Raw genomic sequence first — 21,441 nt, forward strand, 5'->3', positions numbered from 1 at the left:
TCGTTAGTATTGTACATTTGTTAACATCTTCCTGCCCAGGGACCACAGATGAAAATTAGCTTATAGCTAACTCTGGCTTGACAGTTTTTGTTTTGCATGGCCCCTGTCAAATAAACTAATAAATAAAAAATAAAATGTCGTCCAGAGGGTCAACTTGTCGAGCACAGATCCATGTAGTCGGATCATAGGAATATAAATCGATACATGGATGTAGTGGATGAATCGTTTCATGAATCGTTGGATAAACTCAGAGCAGACTCAAAACAAATCACAACACCCCTTCTTGTGGCTCTAACTATCGCCAAGAAAACAATATTGCTAAACTGGAAAAGCAGAAAAAAAATCAAAACCTCACAATGGTTGGACCTCCGAACACAACACATATCAATGGAGCAACAATCAGCCCAACAGAACAATCAAAAACTCTATAAAACATACTCTATAGTTCTCAAATCTGTCGTGTTGCAGGTGAAATAATGACACAAAACAAAACAAAACAAGTCCAGACAAAAACCAAACTATATAACACCAAAACCATTCTGCAAGAACTTCCTAAAATGCACCCAAACAGACCCCACCCTCTATGTATTTACTCTTTGTGTGTGTGTGTGTGTGTGTGTGTGTGTGTGTGTGTGTGTGTGTGTGTGTGTGTGTGTGTGTGTGTGTGTTGTTGTTTATTTTATTCTATTCTATTTTTTCTTGTTTCTGTTTTGTTTTGGGTTCCTTTCCCCTCTCATCTCCTCTGTTTTCTCTCTCTTCACAGTGTTTAAATGTGTCCTTCTATGTTTTGTAAACTTTGTACTTGTTATTACATGTTTACACACTAATTGGTGAATTATAAAATTAAAATATTAATAATAATAATAAATGGTGGTGATGGGGCCCACTGAGATCTCTTTTCAATTCGATAATAAAGTGTGCACATGCGCATAAAGTCACATGCAGGGAGAGTTGGTCACAGTTTAAGAAGTTAGAGGAACTCATGAGGTGTTCCTAAAGTTCTTAATAACCAGACTGTATACTCAGATCTGCTCAGTAAGTCCTGAACCAGCACTCACGGTTGCATCTGCAGGGACTCGGCTCTGGTCAGGTAGTTCTGGGGCACGATCCCGGAGTCCAGGACGCACCCGTTCTTATCGATCTTCCGTGCACTCCACCAATCCCCAGTCCGGTTTATCACACTGAACAGATCCCCCTCCTGGAAAGACAGCTCCTCCTGGTGCCGGGCGTCAAAGTCCCACAGAGCCGTGTAGATGGACCCACTCTCCGGGGACCTCTCCGGGGGAGGGACCGGGGGCATCGATTTCACCTTCGGGCTCCTTCCTCCTCCGGGATCAGGACTCACTCCTCCTCCTCCTCCTTCTTGAGGCTTTGCGTCCCCAAAGATCCTCTCCCACAGTGTGTCCAGACATGGGCACGCTCTGCGCAGACACTCTTCCATGGATCACCATGAACCCTCTGGGAGCCGCGTGGAGCCGCGCGCGCAGCAGAGAGCAGGTCTCACCTGTCGGGCAGGTAGAGAGGAGGACGGAGAGCAGAGAGAGGAATGTCTCCACAGAGGAACTGTTGATCCTGAGAGTGTGTGAGGTGCAGTGTGTGTCTGCTGAAGCACTGACACTCACTTCCTCCTGCCAGACTGTAATCATACACACACGCACACACACACACACGCACACGTTAACCCCGCCCTGATTGGACACGCGCCTCATAAAAGTCACACTTTGCAGCTGAAGCAGAGGAGTGCACCCTCATGAAGAGCTGTATGAAGCAGATAGAGGTACATGTACTTGTAAGATTATTAAAACCACAAACTGTTTTTGTTTTTTTTAACTTTTACTGAAGCAGAAAATATGAGGGGACTACTTTTCTGCTGATACAACAAATGAGATCAGAGAGCAGTGAATGGTTACGCCTTCTTATCAGAATCAGAATCAGAATCAGAATCAGCTTTATTGGCCAGGTATGCTTGAACACACAAGGAATTTGACTTTGGAAAACTGTGCTCTCTTTGTACAAGGCATAAGAATAAGACATACAAATAAAAATATAATAACAATAACATCAGCTATAAATACAAAAGAACAACAAATAGGCTTGACTAATATGTACAGGCTAAAATAATATGATAAAGTGCAGTGGTGAGTTGCAGAGGTAGTTTTTACATTATAAAAATAGTTGTTAAATAATACAAAAAATAGAGATATGGAATTCTGCTTGGAGAATTGTTGCATTGTGTATTTACAGAGAGTATTGATCCAACAGGTCTGACACTGTTCTGGTTTAGTGTTCATCAGAGTGACAGCCTGGGGGAAGAAACTTTTCTTATGGCGGGTTGTTTTGGCGCACAGTGATCTGTAGCGCCTGCCGGAGGGGGAGGAGTTTGAAGAATTTGTGTCCAGGGTGTGAGGGGTCAGCGGTGATGCTACCTGCCCGTTTCCTGGCCCGGGACCGGTACAAGTCCTGGATGGGGGGGCAGGTCGACACCGCTGATTTTTTTCTGCAGTCCTTATAGTCCGTTGCAGTTTATCTCCAAACTGGTCAGGTAAAAAGGTTTAAAGGGACATTTTCTGCAGTTGTATGTTGGCAATAATCAGAATCAGAATCAGAATCAGCTTTATTGGCCAGGTATGCTTGAACACACAAGGAATTTGACTTTGGAAAACTGTGCTCTCTTTGTACAAGGCATAAGAATAAGACCTACATATAAAATAAAATAAAATAAAATCTATATTGGATCCTGTCCAGCAATCAGTCCAGAACCATACATTAACCCTTACTTGAGCCCCTCTCCTCTTCCGGTCCAAGCACAAGTAGTCTTCTTTGTGTGATCAGCTCCTCATCCTAATAATAGCCAGGTACATACAGGTAATTAAACAGATAGTGGACATAAATGTAGATAGTGTTGAAATGATTAAAGGCTTGGAATCAGACAGCAAGTATGACACAACGTGTGCAGAAAACATCCGCTGACACAGATTCAACATGCATAAATCTATAACATGGAGCTGGCTTTGGTTGCTTTTTCAAAACATCAGGGATCAGACACGTTCTTCTGAGCTGAGAAACTATCAGGGTTATAAAAGTTGTGCTTGAAGTCTCTTAGTGGACACTGATTGATCAAAACCTGATCACCTGATTGACTGATCACACATCATGTCAAATCAATCCACAGAAAAAAGTTCCGGCACATTTGGCTTCTGGTGGTGAGGTAAAACCGTTAGCTTCCGTATTGGATCCTGTCCAGCAATCAGTCCAGAACCATACATTACCCTTACTGGAGCCCCTCTCCTCTTCCGGTCCAAGCACAAATAGTCTTCTTTGTTTGATCAGCTCCTAGTCCCGATGATGGCTCTAGCAGGTCTAGACCGTACTCTATGTTCTATTACAAACAAAGACCCAACATGAAGACCGGATCAGATCCAGTCCCATCTTCCAGACAGGACTCGTAGTGGGGAGACGGATAGTAGTAGTTGTAGCAGCTGGAGTCTGGCACGTCCACAGCAGCAGAGATCCAGAGGAACCTACGAGACAAGGGAGCTCAGGGACTCCAGAAAGGTCTAAGAAAAGAGAGAAGAGAGGGAGGGAATGACAGAAGGAAGGGACAGGATAAGAAAAGGAGACATAAAGGATGAAGAAACATGGAAAGAACAAAGAAAGAAGGAAAGAAAGTAAGGAGGATAGAAAGATAGGAAGGAATGAAAGGAAAAAAGGAAGAAAAGAAAAGGAGAAAGAAGGAAAGAAAAAGAGGAAGATTTAAAGAAAGAAAGGAATGAAAGGTAAAAGAAAGGATGAATAACAGACCCCAAAAAAGGAATCTACAGCAGAGATCCAGAGGAACCTACGAGACAAGGGAGCTCAGGGACTCCAGAAAGGTCTATGGTTAGTAACTTTAATGGGACAGGAAGAGTTAGAGTGAGAGACAGGCAGAGAGAGGAGAGAGAGGGAAAGACAGAATCCCAGTGTGTCAGTCTAAGCCTATAGCAGCATAACTAAGAGCTGGTCCAAGCCTGATCCAGCTCTAACTATAAGCTTTATCAAAAAGGAAAGTTTGAAGCCTACTCTTAAAAGTAGAGAGGGTGTCTGCCTCCCGGACCCTGACTGGTAGATGATTCCAAATTAGAGGGTCCTGAAAACTAAAGGCTCTACCTCCCATACTACTTTACATCAAGACCGGATCAGATCCAGTCCCATCTTCCAGACAGGACTCAGTCTGATCTCATCTTAATCCACCATGAGCAGAGCACTTTGCAGCATTTAGCAAGTTACAGTGGCAAGGACAAACTTCCTTTAACAGGCAGAAACCTCCAGCAGGACCAGACTCATGTTAGACACACATGTGCTGAGACCGTGTTGGAGAGAGGGATAGAGGATGTGTTATTCATGTATATAATCTGAGTGAATGGATGTGTTGCCTTCCTTTGTTAAAGGTGCTTATTTAGGAGACAAAGGATCACTGTGGGGTGCAGGCTGGAGGACCTGTTGTGCTGCTGTGAATACTGTAATCAGATATTTGTGAAATGAGAGGTTGGCAGATACAATACTTTATCTGTTCACAGCTGCTCCTTCCAGTCAGGAAGTTATTTCCTCCCCGTGTCATCACCTCCCTCTTCTTCTTGATAAGGCATCTTATCAGAGCTCAGATATCCAACCTTTAAACCAAAGACAGGGACGCCCAGTGATCCCTCATTAAACACTTTTATATCAGACTCTGTACGATCCTTTTGATTCGATGTGTTAGGCGAGAATAACTCCATGGAAACCATAAGCGGAAATAAAAAAGCACAGAGAGGTTCTTGGAATATGTTACATACCACAAGTGTTATTCAGTAATAAGATTTTCATTTGACACCACTTTGACAGATGTGGCTCCATCAGGTGCCAAGATTTCTAAACCTGGCAGGATGACCTGATTGGTAGTAAGACTAAAGTGGTTTCAGCTTCAGTGTGACCTGAGAAAACCGCAGTTTGTTAAACCCCTTGGCACACCTACTGAGAATTACCAGTGAAAACAACTTTCACTATGAGATCCTGTAAGCTGAGTGATAACCTTTTCTTCACCTCCCTTGTTTTTGTGGTTGAAGACAACTTCAGCACTCTGTCTTAACTCTTCTTCTTAAAGATAGAGAGATAAGAAACACTCTTTGTCTAGACTGGAGCTCAGTCTACATGTAGGCAGATGTTTTTGAAGTCGCAGGTTTACCTCCTCAGTTTTCAAAACGTATCCTCTGCTCATGCCAACGCAGGAACGCTCACATTAAAGCATGCCAGGGCGATACTATATACTATATAATGAGTCTGACATGTTGCTCACCAAAGAGGAACATTGTGTTCATGCATATTCAGTAAACAGCACTTTTTAAACAGTGTTTTTAAAGATGTGTACTGAGTGGTGAATCTTGATAAGTCTCTGTCTTGAAGGGATTTGTAGTCCAGCCCTCAATCACTGACATTTACAAACTACTGTACTGTACTAAAGAATCATAGACAGGTATGAAGTGTAAAGGCCAAGAAAATCTGCAGCTATGAAAGCTTAGAAACACACATCTAACTCTCCAACCTGTCAGCTGAATATTTGGCCAGAGGATCCAACTTTAACGCCCGATGCACTCTGGGGAAATCTCCAAAAATGAGATAGCTAACGCTAAAATCATACCAGTTTTAGCTCGAATTCGTCCCCATTCATTCATAAAACTCCTCCAAATGTTCACAACAGCTGCTTCACAGGTACTGCTAACTACGTCTGGATTACTAGAGGCATAAGCCATGCCGAATGCCTGTCAGGAGCTGTAAATCTGACTGCTATGCTCACGTTCACCAAAATATGGACGTAGCCTCCATGACGCCACACATCGGATTCTGCAGCCCTGTTTTGAAGCCGATCGTCGGCGGGTGCCATATTGGAAATGCTGAACTCAACCAAACTTCGTCTGAGCTAGTGTGAGGTAAAGAGGCGGGCCTTTAGCCTCCTCGCTAACAGCTACAGTGTTCCCGCCTGTCAATCAAGTCAGGCACGCCCTTATTTGGGCAAAACTCATAAGTTTGATATCTTCAAAATTAATGAGTTATAGTCAAGCGGCAACCTCCGGTCTAAAAATATGAGTCTAATGCAGAAGTGCTAAATAATTGCAGTTCATGGAGGACCCGCTTGAGGCTGGCTCCTGAAGAACCAGAAACCACATACACACCAATTCAAAAGATACGATCTTTACAGCAGAAATAAACATGTTTACAGTCTGGTTCAAAAGACGAGTGGAGTCTGGATAGCTCATTTCTCGATCGGCACACACTGTAAGGGGGGTGAATTTTTTCATAATGCTTCAGTCTTCCAATGAGAGGCACAGCTGACTTGATTGACAGGCGGGAACAATGTAGCTGTTGGCGAGGAGGCTCAAAGCCCGCCTCTTTACGTCACAATTGCTCGGCCGCTGCCGCCGATTTGCCTCCAAACAGCGCTTCAGAAACAGATGGGTGACATCACGGTTACTACGTCCATATTTTATACAGTCTATGAATTCGACCTAACTTCATCCGAGCTAGTGTGAGGTAAAGAGGCGGGCCTTTAGCCTCCTCGCTAACAGCTACAGTGTTCCCGCCTGTCAATCAAGTCAGGCACGCCCTTATTTGGGCAAAACTCATAAGTTTGATATCTTCAAAATTAATGAGTTATAGTCAAGCGGCAACCTCCGGTCTAAAAATATGAGTCTAATGCAGAAGTGCTAAATAATTGCAGTTCATGGAGGACCCGCTTGAGGCTGGCTCCTGAAGAACCAGAAACCACATACACACCAATTCAAAAGATACGATCTTTACAGCAGAAATAAACATGTTTACAGTCTGGTTCAAAAGACGAGTGGAGTCTGGATAGCTCATTTCTCGATCGGCACACACTGTAAGGGGGGTGAATTTTTTCATAATGCTTCAGTCTTCCAATGAGAGGCACAGCTGACTTGATTGACAGGCGGGAACAATGTAGCTGTTGGCTAGGAGGCTCAAAGCCCGCCTCTTTACGTCACAATCGCTCGGCCGCCGCCGATTTGCCTCCAAACAGCGCTTCAGAAACAGATGGGTGACATCACGGTTACTACGTCCATATTCTATACAGTCTATGAATTCGACCTAACTTCGTCTGAGCTAGTGTGAGGTAAAGAGGCGGGCCTTTAGCCTTTTTGCTAAAAGCTACAGGGTGCCTGCCTGTCAATCAAGTCAGGCATGCCCTTATTTGGGCATAACTTGTATGTTTAATATCTTCAAAATCAATGAGTTATAATACAGTGTGTGTCGATAGAGAAATCAGCTCTTCAGACTGAACTCATTTTTTTGAACCAGACTGTAAACATGTTTATTTCTGCTGCAAAGATCGTCTTCTTTGAATGGGTGTGTATGTGGTTTCCTGTGTTTCTGCAGCCAGCCTCAAGTGGACACTCGAGGAACTGCAGTTTTTAACACTTCATATTTTAAGACTGGAGGTTGCTGCTTGGTTCAGTTTTCTTTTTTAACATGTGAGTGCAAAAACTTGTTAAATGATGTCATGATATCACGCAGAAACACATTTTAAAACCATACATAAAATACTTTATTCTTTGCATTTCTGCCGCTCGGTGCCAAACGGCTCCGCACAGTCCAAAACATGAAACTCAGTCTCCATGGTGATTTTGTGATTATGGCTGAAACTTCCTGAACTTGGCGTCGCCTGGTGTAGATGTCATGCATAAAAGACAAAAGTTGCATTGTTCTCAAATTGCATTGCATTGCAATATAGTCGTACAATTTTGTGGTGCAGAAATCCCCCCCTCCCTCCCTCCCTCCCTCCTTAAAGTGTCCTGGTTATGGCTGATTCACCGTGCAGGTCACTTCCTGTGATCTTGATGTGTGTAGCGCTCTACAGTTTGACTCTGGAGTGTGTTATGTGGTGTAAACATAGGCACTGTAGTTGTTACTGGCCATTAATGTGGGCTTCTGAAGCAGGTTTAATAACTTAAGGCCTGTACACGTGGCGTCACGGCCCACAGGGTTTCCAAGCACTGGATCAGCCCCCCCTCCAAATATATCACAGAAGATTAAAAGGAATTCAAAATACTTCTCCAGAAAGACTCACATCCAGAACTTTAAGAAACGTAACAGTTTACCAAAACACTCAAAATCCTGTAACAGAAGGCAGGCTCTTAAAATACTTCTTCCTCTCATTGTTAACCAGACCTGTGGTGCGTTCAGACCAAACATGGAGCAGTTTGTTTGAGTGCCAGGATGTCAGTATTTTGCAACTTCAAGTGCACTTATTTCATTGATTTAGGATGTATTATGCAGCCGTGTTGGTTCAGTATGTTTTCCAATCTCTCTTTTTCTTCTTGATGCAGTAAAAAAGGTGAAATTGCAAAGCCTGGAGTGCAGGTTGCAAGAAAAGCCGGTCTTGTCTGATTTCGTGCATCTTCAGGAGACTTAGCGTAGCATTGTTGAGCATACTTGAACTTATTTAAACTGCTCTTGACAGGTCTTTCATCTTTGCATTGACAGAAAACCTGTTTGCATTTGGTCTGAACGCCCCACAGCGGTGTGTAGCCACGCTAGAGGCCCCATGAGGCCAGGAAAATAAAAACTGATGGATGGATGAACACGGAGAGATCCTCACGTTCATTTGATTGTGTTCAGGGTGTCGCCGGAGTGTTAATCTATGTTACCCAGCTGGTCCAACCTTCTTCCTTCTAAGCTATACATCACAGGTGTCAGCTGTACCGTCTCTCAGCTGTGCTTCGACCTCTATCCTGACATGCTAAATGTGCTAACATGCTAATGAATGGATTACCTTCCTCTAAATAAACAAACATGCCAACATTGAGCCGCACAGAGCATGCAAACTTCAATCTTTCTCCAGGCCGACTGGCTTCATGTGCGCTCTTCACAACATATCTGATATCTGACCCCAAAATGTTCGATCACATGGCTCCTCTAATCCTCAGACATATCATGAAGTTAAATGGATTGCATACTGTCTTGAAGCTCTTTAGTTGAAGGGGTTTGTGATGCTTCTTTGTCAGAGGTTGTGGATGTAAAACTGGTGTGTATAAACATTTCTATTAGAGGAGGTGAGATGTGCAGGTGTTGCTTGGGGCTTTTTTTTAACTTCTGGCCTTCTGAGCTCTTTCCACCAAAGACTTTATAAAACTGTTGACAGAACAAGAGCAACCCCCAGTGAAGCCAAAATACAAGTAATCATGTGATAGTCAAGAGCTCCCCCTGGTGTCTGACAGCGGTATAGATCTTAATGCCTGCCTCTTTAAATGGACAGTAAGTTCTTCTTGTGCAGATTCAAGTGTTTATTTTTCTATGTAGAATGCGTTTCCACCAGTGGACCCAGGGTCTAAATTTAGTTCAGGGGTAGATAATCTCCCCCCTGAAAAGACCCTGCTAGGGGGGTAGTACTTTTCAAAGGACCTGGGGCTTTCGGGGGGCGGGGCCTACAATGCTGAACGTGTCTGATTGGTAGATTAACCGCAGTGTTTTTTTTCCGCCTGCTGTCACACACATCTGTGATTCACTTGATTTAATACCTCCTGAACATCGGTCTCCTCTGAGCCTTAGAGTGTGAATGCGTCTCTCCCCGGTGTTACGGTTTTAAAAGTGACCCTGTAAACTGGAGACCTTCAGCTGAACGTGTCAGTGTTTGTGTTGATTCATTCTTTGCTTTTTCCATGTTTTTAACCGCAGGCACAAAAATTTCACTTTTTTTCATGTTTTTCTGCTTTTGGAGCACAATATCGAGTTTGAGGAAAATTTATTTTTTCGACAGGCTCAACTTTATTGTCAATTTTTTTTTTTGTCAAATTTTTTTTGGTCAAATTTTTTTTTGTCAAATTTTTTTTTGGTCATTTTTTTTTTTGTCAATTTTTTTTGTCAATTTTTTTTTTTGTCAATTTTTTTCTGTCAAATTTTTTTTCAAAAAAAAAAAAATTTGAAAAATGTTTTTTTTCAAATTATTTTTGTCAATTTTTTCCCAAAAACCATTCAGTCATTTTTTTCCATCTGTGATTCTCTTGATTTCTCTTTCTTTCATTAGTTTTTATTTGTTCTATCTTTTTTGTATGTGTGTGTACTTTTCAAAAGAAGAAGCTGTGATTCTCTTGATTTAGCAGCTTGTAACAGTAGTCTTCTCTCAGCCCACCGTGAATGCGTCTCTCCTCCCGGTGTTCCGGTTTTAAAAGTGACCCTGTAAACTGGAGACCTTCAGCTGAACGTGTCAGTGTTTGTGGAGTTTACACAGCTGTTGAAACACAGAGGGAGTTCCTGGGAATGCAAACTAGTTTAGTTTTTATTAAGATTTCTAAATATCCTCATCAGATATTTAATGATCGTTTAAAGACGTTTATGAGGGATGCATCCGGCTGAGAGTCTCCAGTTTACAGGGTCGCTGTTTAAACTAAAACACCGGCTGATCTCTGCCACGGCTTTTTGAGTTCAAAAGGATTTTAAAGCCGTGTTGAAACGTCTTTGCTACTCGCGCTTATCTCCTCTCACGTGTTGATTCAGTGAATCCATCTGTGATGAAATATAGCACCATCTAAAACAGCGCCAGCTGAGTCTCTTCATGCTAACAGGCTAACTGTTGTGTTGCTCATAATGATACATGCCTGTCCGTCTGCTTCTATGGTGTCATCTGTGATGAATGGCATTCCTCTTTGTTTTACTGCCCTCTACTGGTCTGGTGGTGTAGTGCATTTACTTTTTATTTTCTCCATACGTCACTGGCCTGATTTACACAATCTACCCGGGACTTCAGCCCTTGGTCGAAACGCAGACAACAATGGGGGCACAGGAACCTTTTAGTTCAGGGGGAAGTAGTTCTGAGGGCTAAAAGAACCTGGAATTCTTGGTCGAAATGCTCTTTAGGTTACTTTTAACCATTTATTTGTTGTTGATTGATTGACAGCTTTGTCGACCAATGAGGCTCCTGCAGCTCTGTGTGCAGAGTAGAGGAGGGACGCTGAGAGGAACCTGTGACGCTGAGGACTGGACCCACCTGAGGGAGCTCTGATGTGTTATAGGTAAGTTAAACGTGTCTGTTTTGGGGGGAAGATGGAGGCATGGTGTCCATATTAATGCCTTTCACCTGCTTACGGCCTTCATGCTAAGCTAGGCTAATCCCCTCCTGGCTCTATAGATGAGTCGTTTTAATCATCCCAACCTTTAAAACCAAGAAGAAGAAACCTCAAGATGTCTTCCTCTTTCTAGTAAGATAGATTTAATTTTTCAGGCCTATTTGATTTGCATGCAGTATGTAAATTATAACTGTTATGACTCAATAAATACCTTTTAATTCTTCCTTTCTTTGACCTCAAATTAGAGCTGGAGTTAGATGGAAGTTGGTCAATAGTTCATTACAAAACGGAGTGCCTCAAAAACAAGACGAGGACATCGTGACTTGATGCTGGTGCCAGATAAAAAGTCGTCTAATGTTTGCAATCAGTGATGAGATTTAGACTTAGCATGTGTTGGACGGACTGAGCGATCCACAGCTGGCCGCTAGCGTGGCTAAAAACCCAGCAAGCGTTAAATTATTGCACAAAACCTCAATTTTTTTGGAAGCACTGGCTTCACAGTCAGCAGTCAGGTGATCAATCAAAGTCCTGGCTGTGATTTCATTAGTGTGCATTCACAGACATGGCACGGACAGGAGTAATAAAATAGTATTTATAAAACACAAAAGGGTATAAAATTAAAAACAGTTGGTTCTGTGAATGTGCCGCGTGTCTTTAGGTAGGAGTGTATGTACACACCTTCCACAGGCTGTTTCAGTCACTCAGTGTCTGCTTCTCTTTCAGCCTGAGGAACGATGCATTCCTCGTTTTTGGCGAGCTTGCTCTCCATCAGGAACATTTCCCCCCTGTTCCTCCACGTTGTGTTTCTAAAGTACAAATACCCTGTTGTGGGAGAGGATTGCATTTCTTCACGTCTGAAGTCCATCCTCAGTGACGGCTGCAGAGGACACGTCCCCCTCCTCTTTAAACCTCTATAGTCTTAAAATATATCCTGGCGTATATGGAGTCCAGCTGGCTGTGCAGAGCGTGGAAGGAAGGTCTTTTGGAGGGTTCAGCAGCCCAGCAGTCCATCATGATCCGGTAAATATTCTGAGGACAGCGTGTCGGACAGGGGAGCCGAAAACCAGACGACAGAAGATCCAACACTTCCTTGTTGCTTTTTCCTAAAAAGGACAGATGGAAAGTTAGATTTAGTTTGACTCACACCAGATTGAGCTGTGAGAAGTCTCAGTGAAGATGTCTGTACCTTCATAAGGCATCTTGCCCCGTGACATCATTTCGTACAGCAGGACTCCAAACGACCAGACGTCTGATTTCACAGAGAAACGCTGATAGATCGCCGCTTCAGGAGCCGTCCACCTCACCGGGATCTTTGTGTTTCGACTGGCTGTGTAAACACTGTCCTGGAGAGACAGAGAGAGACACAGAGAGAGAACATGAAGTGTTTTCAGGTCATACTCAACAGAACAGATACATTATGAAGGGATAAATGCCAAATGGACTGTGTTTATATAACATCAGTATTAAGTTATCCCATTCACACACAGATGGAACAGCTGCTGGGGGCAGTTTGGGGTTAAAGGTCTTTCCCGAGGACACAAACCCTCAACCTTCCAACTGGGTAATGAGCAAACTCTACCACTGAGCCACAGCTGTATCATGACAGCAACACGACACGACATGAAATTATACAATACCATAAGATACGATAAGATTCAAGAATACAATACGAACGCCACAATAAGGTACGCTACAATAAGATACGATACGCTACAATAAGATACGATAAGATTCAAGAATACAATACGAACGCCACAATAAGGTAAGCTACAATAAGATACGATACGATACAATAAGATACGATAAGATTCAAGAATACAATACGAACGCCACAATAAGGTAAGCTACAATAAGATACGATACGATACAATAAGATACGATAAGATTCAAGAATACAATACGAACGCCACAATAAGGTAAGCTACAATAAGATACGATACGATAAGATACGATACGCTACAATGAGGTACGACACGATAAGATACAATACGAACGCCACCATAAGTTACGCTACAATATAATTCTCTGCAATAAGATACGCTACAATAAGTTACGATAAGATACGATACGCTACAATAAGATACGCTACAATAAGATACGATACGATACAATAAGATACGATACGCTACAATAAGATACGATACGCTACAATAAGATACGCTACAATAAGATACGATACGATACAATAAGATACGATACGCTACAATAAGATACGATACGATACAATAAGATACGCTACAATAAGTTACGATAAGATACGATACGCTACAATAAGATACGCTACAATAAGATACGCTACAATAAGTTACGATAAGATACGATACGCTACAATAAGATACGATACAATAAGATACGATACGCTACAATAAGATACGATACGCTACAATAAGATACGATACAATAAGATACGATACGATACAATAAGATACGATACGCTACAATAAGATACGATACGCTACAATAAGATACGCTACAATAAGATACGATACGATACAATAAGATACGATACGATACAATAAGATACGATACGCTACAATAAGATACGCTACAATAAGATACGATACGATACAATAAGATACGCTACAATAAGATACGATAAGATACGATACGCTACAATAAGATACGATAAGATACACTACAATAAGATACGATACGCTACAATGAGATACGATAAGATACGATACGATACGATAAGATACGCTACAATAAGATACGATACGCTACAATAAGATACGATAAGATACACTACAATAAGATACGATACGCTACAATGAGATACGATAAGATACGATAAGATACGATACGCTACAATAAGATACGATAAGATACGCTACAATAAGATACGATAAGATACGATACGCTACAATGAGGTACGATAAGATACGATACGCTACAATAAGATACGATAACATACGATACAATAAGATACGATGCGATAAGATACGATACGCTACAATAAGATGCGATAAGATAAGATAAGATACGATATGCTACAATGAGGTACGACACGATAAGATACAATACGAACGCCACCATAAGTTACGCTACAATATAATTCTCTGCAATAAGATACGCTACAATAAGTTACAATAGGTTACGCTACGATAAGGTACGATGCGATCAGATACACTACGATATGGAACGATACAGATACGTTAAAGATACGATAAAGATACGATACGATACAATAAGTTACGATAACCTACAATAAGATATGACAAGGTACGATGCGATCAGATACACTACGTTAATATACAATACGATAATATACAATACGATAACCTACAATAAGATACGATAAGATATGTTACGATAAAATACGATACAATACGATACGAATCAATTCATTATAATAATGTATTATACTATGCAACATGACAGGATACTACAAGACATGGCGCTACGATACGCTATTTGATTCAATGATATACGATACGATAAGGAACGACATGATTTGAGTCAGGTGTGAAAGAACAAACACTGACTTCAGTTCGAGTGTATCTACTTTATGTTTGTTCTGTACTGGATCACGATTTCTGATCAGGGACGTAAACTGAATAGATATATATCTATAATGTGGCTTGTGACTTATAAAGAAGTAAGTTCTGAACCCATCCAGGTAACAAGAGGTTAAAAAACAAGAGGAGCTCTGAACTGAAGGTTTCCTGCAGAGAGAGAAACCCATTACAGCTTCTAAAACCAGATTTCCTTACAGCAGAGCCAGAACAGAGACCGTCCTGGATGGGGATCTGGTTCATCTACAGTAAATATTATTGTCTCTTATTGAATTCAGTAAAGACATAATCAGATCAGAGACAAACTGCTTATAAGGTGAAGTCTGTGGTTGCTGTGGAGACTCTGTATGAATAAAATATGGAGTTTTGAGTGCTGCTGCATTATACTGTACAGATGGACCAACAGATGGAGTTCATACATTAAGTAAACATGAGAGGACTGAAAACAAACTTATGCATATTTCAAAGAACACACAGAATTAGCATAACTCTGGAAACAAGGGGAAGTAGTTTTGTCAGATGAGAAAATAAACACTGTTTTTGTTTCTACAGGCACGCACACACACACACACACACACACACAGACACACACACACACACACACACACACTCCTCGCTTGCCTTGATGATCCGAGCCAGTCCGAAGTCGGCCACCTTGCAGACCAGATCCTCTCCCACCAGGATGTTCCTGGCAGCCAGGTCTCTGTGGACGATGTTCCTGTCCTCCAGGTACGCCATGCCCTCTGCGATCTGACTGCCCATGTAGATCAGATGAGCTGAGGTCAGCACCTGGCCTTCAGCAGCTACACACACACACACACACACACACACACAGAGAGATACACACAGACACACACACTGTAAGCTGAGCAGGGGTACAGGAGAGAAATGTCTTCCAAGCAGATTTTGTGATATAACCAAGCTCATGTATCAGGGTCGTATATGTGCTGATGTATTTCAGTCCTCTTGATATGCTTACATGTTATTTTTAAACATCCCAACAATGAAAAGAGTCAGGATTTTATTTAAAGTCTAACAAATTATATTAATTATGGTAATTAACAGCCTTGTTATGGACACTTTATAGTTTAAATCTTTAAATAGGGACATTTTGAGGAAGGATTCTCCTAAGTTATTATTTGTGTGAGGGAATCCTGACTCCAAGAATCTGATCCACCTTCAGTCTTCCTTACCTTAGGCTAGAGAATCCATAACACTCAGTTCAACATTGATTACTACATTTCTGCAGTCTCAAGCAGCTGACAGCCAAGCAGCTTTGCCTTCTTAGTGTTTTTACTCTCTGATGGTCTGACGATATATTATAATCTCTTTGTCTGCATACAGACATATCTACATACCCATATATATTTATTCATATTGCATACAATCTATCATAACCAACTATAATCACACAATGTCAACATGTCAGTACAACTAATTACACCATGTGTAACATTTGTATATACCTTTACATTTTTATTTTATATAAGTTTACTCTCTTTGTGTTCCATTATTCATGTACTACTCTTGCTACTTTGTCTGTGCTGCTGCAACAACCTAATTTCCCCCTGGGGATCAATAAAGTTTGATCTTATTATCTTTTCTTATCTTTTTAACTTTAAAATAGTCAAGTTAGCAGCTTTCAACATCTTTACAGAAATCAAAGTAACGTCTAAAAAAAGAAGTTTAAATTCTGACTAACCGACTAATCTAACGGTCAGAAAACGCTCCAGAAAGAGTCAAAAAAAAAATTGTGTAGGGTTTAAATCAGCCTTTAGTCAGCACCAGAAGTACTAGTTGACTGCTGGTCATTGTTTGTAAGATAGCGCAGCAACCCTCTACTGGTTAGAGGCCATAAAGCTCTACTACCTGTATGTAAACAAGCACAGGTGGTGATGTCATCTGGTAGAGCGGCGTGGTTTGTCAGTATGTTGATCTAGTAAATGGAGATAGAGTTGTATGCAGGCTGTGTCTGGTTAAACTGAGATATAACCACTCCACCAGAGACATGAGGAACCAGCACAGGCATGAGGACGCTAACCTGCAGGTGGTGCTAGCTCTGCTAACTGTAGCCACACTCTGTGTTTTGCCCTGTAAGTGTTCAATTCTGACTGTTTGTTTTGGGTGTTATCTTATCTTTAGAGTAGTCAGTCAGCCAGAATACACATTTCTGTTTCAACAAGCAGGACATTAGAAGCTTCAGATCATCCCTAGTTGGCTTCTGTCGGCTAATATCAGCTGCAGAAAAGGGCTGTGGTTTGAGCAATATTAAAAACAGCTTTTCTCTTTTCATTATTTCATGCATAATGCTGATAATTGTTGCAGGAATCATATAAAATAATACTACATGTCGAATATATCCAACAGATTCTGGAGGAGGCCATTTTCCCTTTCTTTGTTGAACGAGGCTTTTCAGCAAAGTCAAAGGCTTTACTGAAACCCTGCAGCTAATTCTACACAGAAGGCAGATAAGTACAGTCTATGCACACACACACACACACACACACACACATGAAGACTAGCTGGAATGAGAAGTATCCGAGTTTCAGCCCCTCACACTCTGCCCACTAAGACTTGGTGATTAAAGCCTTTTGTAGAACGTCAGAACAATACTCCTGCCAGAACGCAGATTATAATTCCATTTGGAGAGATTTAACGTCACTTGACCCAAATACTGTTTCACACGGCTTTCCAAAAAAACGTCTGAGGTACAGACTGAAATTCTCAAACCAAAGAAAGCTAAATAAACTTCTCCTATTAAACCTCTTTGCATGCTAACACACGTCCAGTCTCATTGTTTTGAAGCCGTCGTCGGGCGTGCAGAAAAGAGGAAAAATGAAATAATTAGGAGCAGCTTTGACGGATCTCTCCAGCAGATCTCTGGAGCAGAAAGGATGATATGTGTTCCTGATACTTAATGAGCTTTTAATTAAGATACTGTCTCAGGAGTGTGTGTGCATCATCTGTGTGTGAGGACTCACAGGCGAGGTAGGACTTGAGGCTTCCTTTGCTCATGAGTTCAGTGACGATGTAGACCGGCTCTCCTCTGGAGCACATGGCTAACAGCTGGATCAGCTTGGGGTGATGGAGGCTCTTCAGCGCCTGGACCTCCTTCACGAACTCGTCCTGCTTCGTGTCCTCTGGAGGACGAGAGAGAGAGAGGATGGATGCATGTACAGAAAACAAGGCTCCCCTTTCTCAACCAGTCTTCATTAATTCCAGCAGAACTTTTAAAGCAGCAAAGCCTCAATCACGTCCTCTGTTAATGAATAACTGAATCCATCCTTTCTTCCATTTAATAGATGATCAATCTCTTTAAAGAGCAGAGAGAGGATGTTAATATTCTGAGGAAGAAAACAGGATTTAAGCTGCAAATTTACAAGAGAATAACTTGAATATTCATCATCTTTTCATTTGGTGTATTCACGAGGAAACACTCAAAACTAAATTCTCTTCAATTCAAATCATATTATCAAAAGAATTAAGCATCCAAATTAGTATTTTCTGAGTCAATGAAACATGAAATATGTATCTTAGAAAGTGCAGCTCGAAGGCAGAAAAACTGGATCTGCTGACGGGCTGATCTTATCTCAAGTCAGAATTAGACTGAGCGCCCTATTACCCCTCTAGATCACTACGCTCCCAGCATGCAGGCCTGCTCGTCACCTCTACAGTCTCTAAAAGTAGTATGGGAGGTCCAGCCTTCAGCTATCAGGTCCCTCTCCTTTGGAATCATCTACCAGTCAGGGTCAGGGAGGCAGACACCCTCTCTACTTTTAAGAGTAGGCTTCAAACTTTCCTTTTTGATAAAGCTTATAGTTAGAGCTGGATCAGGCTTGGACCAGCTCTTAGTTATGCTGCTATAGGCTTAGACTGACACACTGGGAAATTGTCTTTCCCTCTCTCTCCTCTCTCTGCCTGTCTCTCACTTTAACTCTTCCTGTCCCGTTAAAGTTACTAACCATAGACCTTTCTGGAGTCCCTGAGCTCCCTTGTCTCGTAGGTTCCTCTGGATCTCTGCTGTAGATTTTTCTTTCTTTCTTTCTCACTCTCTTTCTCCCTCTCTCCCTCTCTCTCTCTCTCTCTCTCTCTCTCTCTCTCTCTCTCTCTCTCTCTCTCTCTCTCTTCTTTCCATGTTTCTTCATCCTTTAGGTCTCTTTTTCTTATCCCATCCTTTCCTTCACCATTTATTCTCCTCTTTTTCTTTCTTCTGGTCTCCCTCTCTTCTCTCTTTTCTTAGACCTTTCTGGAGTCCCTGAGCTCCCTTGTCTCGTAGGTTCCTCTGGATCTCTGCTGCTGTGGACGTGCCAGACTCCAGCTGCTACAACTACTACTATCCATCTCCCCACTATCATCTCTCTCTCTCTCTCTTCATCTCCCTCTATCCCTCTCTCCAACACGGTCTCAGCAGATGTGTGTCTAACATGAGTCTGGTCCTGCTGGAGGTTTCTGCCTGTTAAAGGAAGTTTGTCCTTGCCTCTGTAACTTGCTAAATGCTGCAAAGTGCTCTGCTCATGGTGGATTAAGATGAGATCAGACTGAGTCCTGTCTGGAAGATGGGACTGGATGTGATCCGGTCTTGATGTTGGGTCTTTGTTAATAATAGAACATAGAGTAGGTACCTTGTTTCAGCGTCTTTATGGCCACCTTCCTGTTCTCCGTGGTCCACAGAGCCTCCCACACCTCTCCAAAGTGTCCCTCTCCCAGCTTCCGATGCAGCCTGAACTCTTCTCTCGGTCTCTCCCACGGCTCCATGTCGAAGAGCTCCCGCTGCACAGAGACCACAGCGTGAGTCCAGAGAACTTAGATTAGATCGTTTAAAACAAATGTGCAGACGATCCCAACGAGAAACAAACACAGAGTGGAACTCTGCTTCACATTTCCAGACATTGAGGAACTGTGCAATTCAGATATTGTTTGATAAACATGACAAAGTATGAATGATCATTACAGAAAGAACACGTTTTAGATTTTTGGATTAGACATTTTGAAAGTTCTTCTTTTATATGAACTTCAGATGATGCCAAGTAAAGATTTGACACATTTTGGGCCATGTCAGTATCTGGAAATGATTTTACTGTCAAAAACTTTGAATCCAAGATGATCTGGCATCGTGAAAATCCAACTGAAGTTGTTGTAAATTGTCTGATCTTCTTCTGACAGTAGTCAAAGTATTTTCCTCAGACAGCTTTATACTTAACAAGTCACTCAGATAAGAGTTACACAGAGCTGTTTTGACGACAATAACAACACATGCAAACAATGAAGAGAATAACAGAGAGTATAACAGAGTGTAACCATCCAGCATCAACCAACCGGTGTGTTAGGATGACAAAGGTGTTAAAAAACTGAGGATGGAAAATGAGTCAAACAAGCTGACGTGTCTTTTTGTGAACTAATTCAAAGCTTGATGAAAAAGGTAACTGGACTTGGTAGAAGACCTGGGAAGAAATATATGAGCCTCTACCAGTCGTGGGTGTGTTCATGTTAGAGGTTTATACTTTCTAGCTCTTCCCCGGTCTTCTACCAAGTCCAGTTACCTTTTTGGATCAAGCTTTGAACTACCATGACCCGGATGACTGAGAACCTCCACAGACCTTTTATTAACTAGTGTCTGATCACAGGCGAGGAAGTCGGGTCACTATTTATCACTTTCACATGGTCAAAACTTTGAACTGGGCGGACGATAATATACTGCTGGAGAGAATGTAGAATGGTGGGTGACCACTCGCACATATTTTGGGATTGCCCAAAGTTGCTGCCTTTCTGGAAAGGGATAAAGAGCGAGATAGATAAAGTTCTGGGAATTGACTTACTATTTACCCCATGTCAGTTTCTTTTAGACATAACCCCTGTAGAAAAATACACTAGAGACCAAGAATACCTATTACATATACTCTTGATGATTGCTAGGAAAATGGTGACAATAAAATGGATGATTTCAGAGCCACCTACAGTGGCACAGTGGAAACAGAAGCTAAGGGAGGTGTATGGAATGGAGGCTCTGACTGCTCAAGTACAACTACGATCTGATAGCTTTGTGAGGAGATGGCTACCTATAGAAAAATATCTTGTTAACTGAAGGGAACCCCTCAATGTGCTACAATGTCTTAAATGTCCACTAAATTACTTTTCACCCATTAGTGTTATTCAGCTTTCTAGGCCCTAATGTGTCTCTCTCTCTCTCTCTGTATGTTTCTTTTTTTTTCTTTCTCGCACTGTCATACATTTTCTGTGATGTTGTCAAGGAATGTTCTGTATTGTATGTTTTCTCTGTGTTTAAAAAAACTGAAAAATAAAAAAGTTTAAAAAAAAGAACTGGGCGGACGATACCAAGACTCCAAAGCTGGTATTACCGAAGTGAACCGCAATCAATCAATCTTTACTTGTATAGCGCCAAATCACAACAAACATTATCTCAAGACGCTTTTACAAACAGAGCAGGTCTAGACCACTCTATGTCAAATTATGAACAGAGACCCAACTTCAAGACAGGATAAGACTCAGTCTGACCCCACCTTAATCCACCATGAGCATTGCACCTCGCAGTATTTAGCTAGCAATGCTCCCGTGTCGAACGCCACAGGTGATTCAGAAACTCTACATTCAGCTTGTGGGTTTAAAAAGTCTCGTATGTAAACTGTGTGATCGCTCAAAGTAAGACAGAAAGTCGGCTTCTCATTTAACTACCAAAGCTTTGGAGCTTTGTGACTAATATAGTGTATTTATTATGTGGAACACTCACACTAAAGTCTAAATATTTAATGCAGCAAATCTGAGCAAAGCTAGGCGGGTGTACGGATAGTTATTCTCATCATAGGCCCAAAATCCCTCAC

General features: G+C 41.7%; 2 protein-coding genes across 2 annotated transcripts in view; both read right to left on the minus strand.

Annotated features, from left to right (window-relative positions):
* ptk6b (PTK6 protein tyrosine kinase 6b) overlaps positions 1–1,639 on the minus strand; it is a 29,559-nt gene extending 27,920 nt beyond the window's left edge. Inside the window, exon 1 of the mRNA XM_034694801.1 lies at positions 1,059–1,639. Coding sequence (XP_034550692.1) covers positions 1,059–1,441 — 383 coding nt within the window. The 5' untranslated portion in view covers positions 1,442–1,639. The remainder of the gene's footprint in view (positions 1–1,058) is intronic.
* Positions 1,640–11,661: 10,022 nt separating this feature from the next.
* LOC117820960 (tyrosine-protein kinase SRK3-like) overlaps positions 11,662–21,441 on the minus strand; it is a 136,745-nt gene continuing 126,965 nt past the window's right edge. The window contains exons 4-8 of the mRNA XM_034694920.1: positions 19,228–19,375; positions 17,587–17,745; positions 15,227–15,408; positions 12,277–12,433; positions 11,662–12,193 (exon numbers count right to left, since the gene is read on the minus strand). Of these exons, the coding sequence (XP_034550811.1) occupies positions 11,994–12,193; positions 12,277–12,433; positions 15,227–15,408; positions 17,587–17,745; positions 19,228–19,375 (846 nt within the window). The 3' untranslated portion in view covers positions 11,662–11,993. The remainder of the gene's footprint in view (positions 12,194–12,276; positions 12,434–15,226; positions 15,409–17,586; positions 17,746–19,227; positions 19,376–21,441) is intronic.

This window comes from Notolabrus celidotus, chromosome 11, assembly GCF_009762535.1.
Source record: "Notolabrus celidotus isolate fNotCel1 chromosome 11, fNotCel1.pri, whole genome shotgun sequence".
Taxonomy (NCBI): domain Eukaryota; kingdom Metazoa; phylum Chordata; class Actinopteri; order Labriformes; family Labridae; genus Notolabrus; species Notolabrus celidotus.